Source organism: Anabrus simplex, chromosome 7, assembly GCF_040414725.1.
Source record: "Anabrus simplex isolate iqAnaSimp1 chromosome 7, ASM4041472v1, whole genome shotgun sequence".
Taxonomy (NCBI): Eukaryota; Metazoa; Arthropoda; class Insecta; order Orthoptera; family Tettigoniidae; genus Anabrus; species Anabrus simplex.
The window spans coordinates 92,995,178-93,008,413 of NC_090271.1; the positions used below are offsets into that span (position 1 = coordinate 92,995,178).

A 13,236-nucleotide genomic window follows, 5' to 3' on the forward strand; every position below is an offset into this window, starting at 1 on the left:
TCCAACTCCAGGAGGACACTGAAATCACTGTCAAGACCAAATTCCAATTTCCCCAAACACTCATAATCTCAATTGCCACCTATAGGGCTGAAATCTGGACCATCAAGGTGAATGACCGCTGTTGACACTATGTTCTGAATATTCCAAATTCTTCGACAGCATGCCACACCAAATGAATCAGTCCTGAAACAGCTTGGTATCATTACAAGACTGTCAACTACTACTGCAGCAATAACTCAGGATGATGGTTGCCGGCCAAGAAAAAAAGCGCTAACTTGATGGGTGAATCAAATAAAATGTCTGGGCAGACAGAGTCTGCATGTGGCCATTGCCACACCAAATGAATCAGTCCTGAAACAGCTTCTTATCATTACAAGACTGAACTACTATTTGCTGCAATACTTCAGGGTGATGGTTGCTGGTCAAAAGAAAGACCACTAACTTGAGGGGTGGATGAAATAAAATGTCTGGGCAGACAAAGCCTGGATGTGGCCATTGAAACATGCTTGGAAAAAATTATACAGACTTGTTGCACCATCCTACCACATCCCTTTGCGTGGGGAGGGGGGCAGGGTTGGACTGAGAGAGAGAGATGAAGTCAATCAAGTTTTGCATTGATTGATTATTCCCCTATAAGGACTTGATATAAATACAAGGGCAAATCAAAAAGTCATTTCCACTAGCTCACCATGAGAGCACGCTGTGTGTCGTGGCATGGCCAATGTGGAGCAAGCTAGGCTCAATGACACGTCAACTGGATGTTCACTCCAAATTGGAGGTGCGTGCAACGATCAGATTTCTATGGGCTAAGTGACTCAATTGCATGGACATTCGTCGTGAAATCATTGCTGTATATGGTGAGCGTGCATTTTCTCGCCCAGGTATTGTAAGGTGGTGTAAGCAATTTGACGTCGGACACACAGATCTCAAGGAAGAATATCGCAAAGGCAGACCCGCAACGACCAGTACCATTGCAAATGTTGACCGTGTGGATGGGATGATTAGGGAGGTTTAGCGCATAACACTGCAGGAAATTGTCAGCATGCTGAACATTTCATATGGCAGTGTGTTCTCCATTGTTCACCAGCCCCTTGGATTCCATAAACTGTGTCAAAGATGGGTCACACATCTGCTCACCAATGTTCACAAGAGACGTTTCCAATCATCACTGGCATTTTTGCAATGGTATTTTGTAGAGGGCAACGAGTTTCTGCGGTGAATCATCACAGGGGATGAAACATGGGTCCACCACTTCACCCCCGATAGAAAGAGAACATCGATGGAATAGGTGTACACCACATCACCACCACGAAAGAAGACCAAGGTCCAACCTACAGCAAGAAAGGTAATGGCAACAGTGTTCTTTGACATGGAGGGTGTGGTGCACGTGGAATTTATGCCGAAAGGCACGACAATCAACTCGGCTTCGTATTGTCAAACAATGAATTGGTTGCATAAGGCAATTAAAGAAAAGCACCAGTGTGATTTTGTTGCACGATAATGCAACACCTCACATGGCCTGCCAAATATCCGAACTGCTGCAGCGATTCAAGTGGGAGGTATGGCAACATCCTCCAAATAGTCAAGACTTAGTGCCATGTGATTATCATGTGTTCGGTAAGCTGAAAAAGGATCTCGGTGGACGACGATTCCAAAATGATGAGGAGGTGAAAGCAGCTGTCTCCAGGTGGTTATATAGTGCTGGAGGTGATTTCTACACATCCGAAATTCACAAGTTGGTTGATCATTCTGAGAAATGTTTACAGTCTCTTGAGGACTATGTGAAAAAGTGAACTTACATTGTATGTTGTCATAGTCGTGTTGCCTATGTGTAGGTGGTTTCATAAATGGCCATAACTTGGAAGTGTAACTTATTGTTTTGATTTGCCCTTATATAACACATTCCAAATCATAAAAATATTATAATACTGTCCTAAGAACAGATGTAATTAAAACTTATCGGTATATAATGAATAAAATTAAAATGAGGACGTTTCGTTTTAATATGCAAAACAGAAATATTATTTACAATAACTGACAACATTGCTGTAATAGCACTTATTTTAAAGATACATAATATTAGGCTGCTAGAATGGCTAAAATTGGGTTAATTTTCAAGAATTAAAAACTGGATATTTTTTTCTCAGAATGTTTCAAAAGCAAATCGCTAGACTGTAAATACTGGCGTATACTTTCAATTTGTTACTGCCTACAGGAGAAACCCTTGACCTGGAACAATCAAAACTGCATGAAAACATGCTCAGAATTTGGACCGTTCATCACAAAAACAGCAGTTTGTGACTTTTCCATGCCTGCTAGTACCATTAGATGGTGGATTGTTTTATCTGCACTAACAAGTATAGCTGCATTATGAGATTGTCTCTTGGAGTATTCGGGTGTGGGTTACAGTTTAAACCGTTTATAATCAACCAATCAATCAATCAATCAATCAATCAATCAATCAATCAATCAATCAATCAATCAATCAATCAATCAATCAATCAATCAATCAATCAATCAATCAATCAATCAATCAATCAATCAATCACTACTGATCTGCATTTAGGGCAGCTGACCAGGTGGCAGATTCCTTATTTGTCGTTTTCCTAACCTTTTCTAAAATGATTGCAAAGAAATTGGAAATTTATTGAACATCTCCCTTGGTAAGTTATTCTAATCCCTAACTCTCCTTCCTATAAACAAATTTGCTCTAATTTGTACTCTTGAATTCCAGTTTTATCTTCATATTCCGATCTTTTGCACTTTTAAAGACACCACTCAAACTTATTCATCTACCGTACTGATGTCATTCCATGCCATCTCTCCACTAACAGCTCAGAACGTACCACTTAGTTGAGCAGCTCGTCTCCTTTCTCCCAAGTCTTCCCAGCCCAAACTTTGGAACATTTTTGTGACGCTACTCTTTTGTCAGAAATCACCCAGAAAAAATAGAGATGCTAATCTTTGGATTTTTTTCTAGTTCTTGAATCAAGTAATCCTGGTGAGGGTCCCATACACTGGAATGATACTCTAGTTGGGGTCTTACCAGAGACTTATATGCCCTCTCCTTTACATCCTTACTACAACCCCTAAATACCCTCATAACCATGTGCAGAGATTTGTATCCTTTATTTTCAATCATATTTATGTGATTACCCCAATGAAGATCTTTCCTTATAATAACACCTAGATACTTACAATGATCCCCAAAAGGATCTGTCACCCCATCAGTGCAGTAATTATAACTGAGAGGACTTTACCTATTTGTGAAACTCACAACCTGACTTTTAACCCTGTTTATCATCATACCATTGCTTACTGTCCATCTCACAACATTATTGAGGTCATTTTGCAGTTGCTCACAATCTTTTAACTTATTTATTACTCTGTACAGAATAACTTCATCTGTAATATTTTTGACAACATTCGTGGGATTAATTCTCCTCATGATACCATTTAGGACTATTATGGAGTACCATATGGCTGATAAAACTGGTATGAGGGAGTTTAAAAAAAGTAAATATGATTTACTCATATCACTGATATACATAAGAAAACATAAAGGTCCAATAATACTGCCTTGAGGAATTCCCCTCTTAATTATTACAGGGTCAGATAAAGCTTCACCTACTCTAATTCTCTGAGTGCTATTTTCTAGAAATATAGCCACTCATTCAGTCAGTCTTTTGTCTAGTCCAATTGCACTCATTTTTTCCAGTAGTCTCCTATGATCGCAATACAGTCCATTTGACCTCCTGAATCCAGGATATCTGCTATATCTTTCTGGAATCCTACAAGTTGAGCTTCAGTTGAATAAACTTTCCTGAACCTGAACTGCCTTCTATCGAACTAGTTATTAATTTTGCAAACATGTCTAAGATAATCAGAAAGAATGCTTTCCCAAAGCTTACATGCAACGCATGTCAAACTGACTGGCCTGTAATTTTCAGTTTTATGTCTATCACCCTTTCCTTTAGGCCTATACACAGGGGCTACTACAGCAACTGTCCATTCACTTGGTATATCTCCTTCATGCAAACAATGATCAAATAAGTACTTCAGATGTGGTACTATATCCCAACCCATTGTTTTTAGTATATCCCCCAAAAACCTAATCAATTCCAGCTGCTTTTCTAGTTTTCAACTTTTGTATCTTACTGTAAATGTCATTGTTGTCATAGGTAAATGTTAATACTTCTTTAGTATTAGTCACCTCCTCTATCTGGACATTATCCTTGTAACCAGTAAGCTTTACATACTGCTCACTGAATACTTCTGCCTTTTGAAAATCCTCGCATACCTACATGTTCATTAATGATTCCTGGAATTTCCTTCTTGGAACCTGTTCCTGCCTTGAAGTACCTATACATATCCTTCCATTTTTCACTAAAATTTGTATGACTGCCAATTATGATTGCCATCATGTTATCCTTAGCTGATTTCTTTGCTAGATTCAATATCCTAGTAAGTTCCTTGAATTTCTCATTACTTCCATAGCCATTTCTAACTTTATTTCTTTCCAACCTGCACCTTCTTCTTAGTCTCTTTACTTCTCTGTTATAATATACTGGTAGTGGGTCTTTACCATTCCTTACCACCTTTAAAGGTCCAAACCTGTTTTCAAATTCTTCAACAATTACTTTAAACCCATCCCAGAGTCTGTTTATATTTTTATTTACCATTTTCCACCAATCATATTTACTTTTTTTTAAACTCCCTCATACCAGTTTTATCAGCCATATGGTACTCCATAATAGTCCTAAATGGTATCATGAGGAGAATTAATCCCACGAATGTTGTCAAAAATATTAGAGACAAAGTTGTAATGTGCTGAATATGAAAACAAAAATGGGGTCAAGTATATGGAGTTTGTAAATATGTTATATATAGCATAATAATGCAGAAATATAACATGAGATGACAAAAAAATGCATGATGTTACTGTGAATAGATATACTGATTTTGAAGGAGAGGAAGAGGCTGTTCAAATAGTATAAGACTTTTATCTCCAGAGCAAATGGAACTGTCAAGTCAAAGTGAGTATAAACTATCTCCACCCAAAACGTCAAGGCCCAGTGTATTAGATGATACTGATGATAGCATACCGGAGAACTTTTATGAAGACTATTATAATTGCGGCTTCAACTTCCATAGTAAACTAATGAGGTACTATAAATGCATTAGAAGAAATTCAAATTGCAAGTTAACTTTAAATTATGTGACTGGCAAATAACAAGATGGAGCTCACTTCAAAGAAAACAGGCTGTCAAAATACAAAATTTTAAAAGAACATCTAATGTTGCAATTTAATAGATCAAGGGTGTATGGTTCTACAGTTCACTGTTGGCATCTGCAAATGTGGGCACTAAAAGCATCTAAAATGTTTAGCATGGGAAATTTGAAAGCTTCAGTTACTTTAGAAATCTTTAAGGCTGAATATTGCATTTCATCCAAGTGTATTACTGCATTCATCACACATAAGAACATAGAAAAAGAAAATAGTATTTGTCATAAAGCACAAAAATCTGTGGAGGAAGTGAACAGATTTATAACAGAGGGGAGTGTTGGCAAGGGACATGTTTTGAACAGTGTCCAAAGTCAATTTCATTATGATATGTCTTAATTGTTAACACTATCTCATAGAGAAGAGAAATTACATCTTGTGTGTTGCAGTCCGTACACAGCCCTATACAGAGCTGTACAACTGATGTGGATTTTATCAATGAGTTGCAGATTAGCTAACATGCCATATATCTGTTTTCAAGAGACACTTTTGGCATAGATATTTCAAAGAAACTTGAAGGAACATGTCCATGAAACATTCATGTGCAGGCAAGCCAAAAAGGTGACTAAAGAGCATATGAAACCTTTCCTAACTTCTGTCCTTAGTGACCATGTAAATGAAAAGAGCCTACTGCTGTGCGATTCATAGTCAGGTCTTACAGATCATATAGTTTTAGATGCAAGTTTTCAAAACAAAGAAAAATTATTTACGATACTGCCACCAAAAACAACAAAATATTGCCAACCTCTTGATGTGTACTTCTTTTGGCAATATAAGCTATATACGAGTAGGATCAAGTTTATTGATTCTGTAAAACTACAGTGGAATAACCACAAGTAAAGTTACATGACCAGTTTTTAAAATAAGAATTCACTCTATGATATACAATCAATTTTCTGCAACAAACTTCCTGCCCATGTTGCAATATACTTGGCAAAAGACAGGTTTATTACAATGACATACCGTATAAACATTTGAAAATTTAATTAGTGTGGTTTGTGATATTGGACTGCATGAATATGAAAGTGATATTGAATATAAAAATGTGCATATTGTTCTCCTACACTCTGCTTGAACCATTTCATTGAAATTCCACAACAGCACTACCAGGTCAGTAGAACAAATGTGTTTTACATATCGTAATTACTTTAATCGGAGGATTTGTGACTCTGATGATGGAAAATGTAACAATATACTCATGGCATTGGTGTTTTTCCTCATACTATATTTATATTATGTTTCCTTGTATTAACCAAGTTCCCCTCTTAAGGCTTGAATAGATGATTATAAAGAATCTCTTGAGGTAGAATGCACTGTTTTGAATGGAAGTGACTCACACCACTGTTATTGTGATGAAGGATATATACTCCAAGCATGGTATTGAGCAGTTCAGCGCGTATGAGATCAAAGATGTTCCTTGTTATTGTTGCACCGCTGGGAGAACGACTCTTGACATTTTTTGAGTGACACTGACAAGCTACCTGCCAGGAGACTTGTGCTCTTTACGAGAGCTCTGGCAGGGGAATAACTGAACAAAGGTCCACGGTCTACCACATCAATTCAAACTTCAACATGATTTCAGTGACTGCTCAACCTACCTTGTGGACAGAATAATTCAGAACAGAGCTTTTTAAAAAAATCACAGGTAGATATTCGAGAACACATGCATTAAATGAAAGAACTTGCTTTATGTTGCACCGATACAGATAGATCTTATGATGACAAGGGGTAGGAAAGGGTTAGGAGTGGGAAGAAAACAACCGTGTCCTTAATTAGGGTACAGCTCCAGCATTTGCCTGGTGTGAAAATGGGAAACCAATGGAAAACCATCTTCAGGGCTGCCGAGAGTGGGGTTTGAAGCCACTATCTCCCGGATGCAAGCTCGCAGATGCGCGCCCCTAACCGCACGGCCAACTTGCCCGGTGCATTAAATGAACCAGAGTTAATTCAAGTATGATTTATTGAAATATTTTCTAACAAATCACTAACATCGCATTTATAATTTCAGCATTCATTTTGAGTACTTAATGCTGCTTATTGTCTTAAGAACTTAACCCTACACATCAATCACACAACATTAGGCCTATAGTGTATATTCCCATCCCTCCACAACAAAAGCGTAATCAGAAAATAACACAGCTATTTTCTGCATTACTCAACTTGTAAAGATAAGAAAGCACCCTGAAGAGGAGAAAGTGACTACTGTGTAGGCTTGATCTTTGTTTCCTTGAAATGGAAACCAACTAAGGTCACCGGCTGAATCACAGAGGAATTTCCAAAGCCAGCAAAGTGATTGCAGCAATGCAGGTTGATTGGAGAATATTTCACGGATGTATACTCGAAAATAGAGGACAAGTAATAAAGTGATAACATTAAAGCATGGCATGTATACAACCAGCACAACAGAATTCTGAAAATAACTAAAGAGAAGTAAAACACCCCCACAGTAAATGAACTAATTAAACCTACACGGAATTTCACACAAATTTGTTGTTTTATACTACACTACAAAGAGACTTGAAATGTGAGTACCACAGTGCGGGAAAGCAACACAACTGTCCCATGTGACCAGCAAAGACCAAAACGCTGCCAACAATGGGTGGTTGACATAGAAAACAAAAAACAGAGCCCTGTAACTGGACTGCCTGAGCGACATACCTGAGATTCCTCCCCCTTCGCTCACTCTGTAGTTGTCAGAGATGTTCTTCAAGTCAGTGGTATTAAAACTTTTTGGTTAACGTACCCCAGAATCCAATTCTGTTACCTTCATACCCCCGAAGTACAAGTATATTGTGATTATACCAGAAATAACGAATGATTGTTGTTGGACGCCAAAAAATATTCGCTATAACCATCATCATCTTCCACACTTACTCAGGGTCCTTACACGCATTGAGGTATGAAAGAGTTGTGGTTGGGATTTAACGTTGCATGGCCTTCCCGACACTCCCACCCAGGAATCAGACCACGGTCGCTGGGATAACAGGCAAACAGCTAAGCCGCTACACCGTCCTATTCCTCAATAACAATAACGTGTTGTAGCATCGCCACTGGGCTAAGGAAACCTTGCAACTCCTTTGGAGTAAAGTTTACAGAAGAAGCCAAAAAATGAGCAGTGAGTAATGACCGGAGAACTGTTTCTGGCATTTTCAGTGCTTAATGATAGCCCACATATTCGACCATTGGAGTCTTCTGTTCCCGTCTCGGGCAGCTCGGGCAGTTGGAGAAAGGCGGTTTTCTTGTGAGTGCAATTACGTTTTCATTGACTAGCCATGATATATATATGAGTGTAATTATTAATGCAACAATTACTATCATATTATATAGTCTACACTTAGGGTTGCCATATGTCCTGAAAAAGCGGGATTGTCCTGAATTTGAGCATGTGTCCCGACGTCCTGACTGAATTTTTAAAAAGTCCCTAAATGTCCTGAATTTTAAAAATCAGAGCAAATTTTTTTTTTTAAATCTCAAATGCTTTTGAAAGGGAATGTCCTATCTGTTACTTAGAAACCTATGCAAATAATAATGAATATTATATAATTTTGGAGTGGTCTGTAAAGTATGTATTTCACTTAAATATGATTTATTATTTCCCTATTTGATTTTTAACATAACTCATGTCCTCATCCTGAGGTAGTGCAGCTCTTTTCAGGCACACCCCCAATGGAGGTGAGCTGCATGTACCATTTAAACCACATACCAGCCCTCCTGCCATTCTTAAATTTCTGGCAGTACCGGGAATCGAACACGGACCCCCGAGGACGGGAGCTAATAACACTAACCGTTATGCTACGGAAGCAGACATTTTTAACATTAACATCATACAACAAGTGTGTCTTTTGGTAATGAATGGGTCAGTTGACATTTAATTACCCAAATACACTCGTTGGAACCATAGGCACCAACTGTTGGTCCTGAGCATGGGGGCAAGGATGAATACATCAAATATTCTTACTGGAGCAAAAACACAATTCCATCCCCATATCACTATATGCATGGGGGCAAGCGCTCCCGTGGAGTTGGCACCTATGTCTGGAACTTATCGATGTTGGTGTCCTGAATTTCATCCTGAACCTTATGGCAACCCTATCTACACTGCTAATGAAGAAAAATTGAAGTTAACAAATGGATTTCAAAACAAAAAAATTAAAGAGCAATGCAGCTTAAGTAAGCATTTTTACATACCTAGTCAATGGGAGGTACAAACTGGCACATAATTTAGAATTAACAGTTCGTAAAAGGGACTCTGTGTAGCGGTAGACAAAAAACACCAAATCGGAACAGGATTTTATTGAAAGTGAGCTGAATCAACTCTTTTCTGACCCGCTCCCTGAAAACAGTTAGAAGCTATGATGAATTTGTGTACCCCTTGAGACGATCCTGCTTATCCCTAGTGGTACAAGTACCACACTTTGAATACCACTGCTCTAAGTGGCCCCACAACAGAAAAATATGCAATGTTAGGAAATACTCTCAAAATATGAAAACAACAACTTAGCATCCTAAAGGAAAACACATACAAACACATCCCGGCCGGAGAGAGTGCATCACCCTTTTGATAGCTTGCTTCACCCCTTCAGGGTGGTGAATGAAAGCTTTTAGTACCAATGTATACAAACACACATGTTTGATAGCAAAAATAAGAGGATGCATTCCTTATTTATTGGCATAACAACAAACCATATACTACCTAAGACATCTCCAGGACATCTATTGGTATAAATAAAAGACCGCACAATCTTCATCACAAGGCTGCATCATTCACATTCTAGAACTTAATTTCAGTAGGTTCATAGGAAATTTTTTAAGTAAAAGGCTCATGGTGGAAACGACCCCATTTGGATACATGAGAGCACTCAATTTCTTGAACTTCATCTCCCCTCTTGGGGTTGTAAATTTGTTTGAATACAAGAATGAAGCAAGCACATCTGGGTGCGTAATAAGGATGTATTTTGAGACTGTATTGTATTCTAAAATACAAGAAACAACTGGTGGATAACTTAATTGGCATTGGTTATCCTGCATATGTGATCCATAAGTATGTGCAGTCTGCTGTGGACTGCTTACCTACCAATGTTCAGTTTATAATTAACAAGATCAATCAGCATTTCCACATTCATTGTGTTAGAATTGAAGAAAAATCATTTTGTGAATTCACCAATGAATGAAATGAAATGAAAACCCACAGCCTGTTTCCAGTCATTCGACCGGGTCAGGAATGGAATGAATGAAGCCCCCATCTAGCGGCGAGGATAGGAATTATGCCGGCTGTCGAAGCCTGTCGCACTCCTCTGGGGCAATGATTAATGAATGATAGATGAAATGAAATGATATTGGAGAGTGTTGCTGGAATGAAATATGACAGGGAAAACCGGAGTACCCGGAGAAAAACCTATCCTGCCTCCGCTTTGTCCAGCATAAATCTCACATGGACTGACCGGGATTTGAACCATGGAACCCAGCTGTGAGAGGCAGCTGAAGAGGAGAAAGTGACTACTGTGTAGGCTTAATCTTTGTTTCCTTGTCACAGAGGTTCTTTTGTGAATTCACGAATATAAAGTATAAAACTGTTTTGGGTAACAGCAAAAGAAGGCTGTCTCTTCTCCCTGAAGTCCAGAGAGTTACTGACATTCTCTCTGCATTAGTCATATTTTATTTTTAATGACATGTGTCCTATCAGTCTCAAAACTTCCTTTGAAAATCCTCTTTCAATTACACTTTTGCGTTTCCTTGCCAACTGTCAAATGTGTTGAAAAGCAAGATATGACAATTATTGAAGTGAAGAATGAAGTAAACACACTGATAGAAAAGTTAAATTGCAAAAAGTCAGAAAAATTCCTTACCACTGCTGCAGAAAATCAGTTACAAGGATGCAAATGCGAAGGACACATGACAACTGAAAAGTGTAAATGCTGTGCAATAAATTTTGATGATATCTCTACTGAAAACATTCATGAGTGGTGTATGCCATTTCTCACACCTCTTTAGGCTATGAATTAGATCAGCTTAAAGGGAAAGGAGTCTCTGATGTGGATAAACATACAAGAAACCTATGTACTCAAATAGAGTCACCAATTTTCAGTGTGAAGAAAGAGCACTTGTTCGATGAGTTTATATGTGTGCAAAAAATTGAGAAAATAAGTTTCAAGTGAGGAGTGAACTTAAGGATCAAAGTGCCATTGACAAATGGTGTGAAATATTTGCTCATTAACTTTCAGTACACAGGATATAAACATTCATAATCAGAAATACTTGGCATATTTTTATTTAGCTCTGCCAGGATCCAATGCAGCTCTCGACATATTTTTTCATTAATAAATGCATTATGGACAAATGAGAAAAACAGACTTATTGATTGAAACAGTGAAAGCTTTAATAATTGTAGACTCATTTTAAGGATTTGTCTTGTGTTAATTTCCATGCCCAAATATCGAAAGAAAAGTGACTTCTTGATCAGGTTCATAAATCTAATAAATATTCTGAGGTACCGTACGGTAGGTACCATAAAACACGAACTTTGATCAGGCATATCGTCGTTGCACCTGCAAAAACCACTGCCGTATATGAAATATTTTAGCTTAGAACTTCAGTCGGTAAGGTTCTGTCATCTAAGGTTCAATACTGTGCTAATATTATCAAGGAATTCTCGCTCTTCACGATTTATGTGCTGCGGGTCAGTAGGCCTAGTCTCCAAAAATATTAACACATACGGTAGCGGTTTTCGCAGGCACGACGATATTTTTAAATTCTGTTCTTCTAATCGTTGAAAGTGTGATTGTGATTTATATTACAGGTACGGTATGGTATATGCAAGGATTATTTTATTTTATTTTTCTTATTTCTGACAAAGTCCAAAAGTGATTAAGACCTGTAGGTCAGTGAAATATGTTGTAGTTAGCTAATGAATAATTTAATGGGTTTAATGAAATTTAAATATTATTAACCAGTACATAAATATAAAGTAGCAAATAATAAACATTTCATTTCGCGTGACCGCATTATTTTAATGAATCACTTCCTGAAAATTGCTTTCTCCTGTCAGTTATCACCCATTATTTGCACGAAAGAAATTAATTGTTACATTTTGTATTATAATGCATGTACGGTATGGAATATATAGAACGGGAATGACAGAAAGTGTTCCAGGCTGTACGGTCTACATAAAGGTTCGGTTTTTATTCGGTCATTCCAGTCTCCAGAAATAGGCTGTCCAAATCACGAATCACAAGAAAGGACATCCCCATAGAAGTATCATTAATCACAAAAAGTAAATATAAGAGAAAGATGAAAAATACAGAGTAATGTCTGTTGTGACATTTAACTTTCACTTCTCGGAAAACTTTTTCACACAATTAAATGAATCTCTTACCAAATATAAATGTGGTTAATACACTGAGAAGTCTTCTTTGTACAAAGTTCATGTTTGATACAAAGTTTCACGTATATGAAGAGCACTCATTTCTTTGTTCGGCGCCGTTTCCCTCCAGCTGTTATGTTTAGCAGGAGATACCGCTACGTTGGCCAGCTCATGTCTTGCAAGGCTCTCCTTGGCATTCCTTTTTGCCTGAATCAAGTCTCGCTCGCCCGCCTGGAGAGGGTCACTCAACTCCCCTCTCCTCATCTTTCCGACACGAAGTGTAGCAGCTTCCTCACTCTCTCGTCATCAAACTATATTACTATAGAGATGTTTACTGTTTTCACAGAAATTCTCGGAGGACAGGCTATTTCATAATTCCATCCATATCTGGATAGAAGTCTGGACTTACTACATGCAGGAAAAAATAAAAATGTCACGGTCATCGCCTACGTCGTACTGTTGGCCTACTCTAGTGCAGCCGTCCTTACTCAAGAGCATTTCGATTTAAGTGTTTCACTGTCAGTTCCTGAATCAATAGTCAAACGCTAAAACTGGTGCAGCGTTTGAAAGAAAATTTATTTGATATTGATAG

At 38.0% G+C, this 13,236-nt stretch overlaps 1 protein-coding gene across 1 annotated transcript in view; it reads right to left on the reverse strand.

The window, feature by feature from the left end:
* Positions 1-12,942, reverse strand: part of knk (protein Skeletor knk) — a 76,410-nt gene extending 63,468 nt beyond the window's left edge. The window contains exon 1 of the mRNA XM_067150684.2: positions 12,657-12,942. Coding sequence (XP_067006785.2) covers positions 12,657-12,708 — 52 coding nt within the window. The 5' untranslated portion in view covers positions 12,709-12,942. The remainder of the gene's footprint in view (positions 1-12,656) is intronic.
* Between the last annotated feature and the right edge of the window lie 294 nt (positions 12,943-13,236).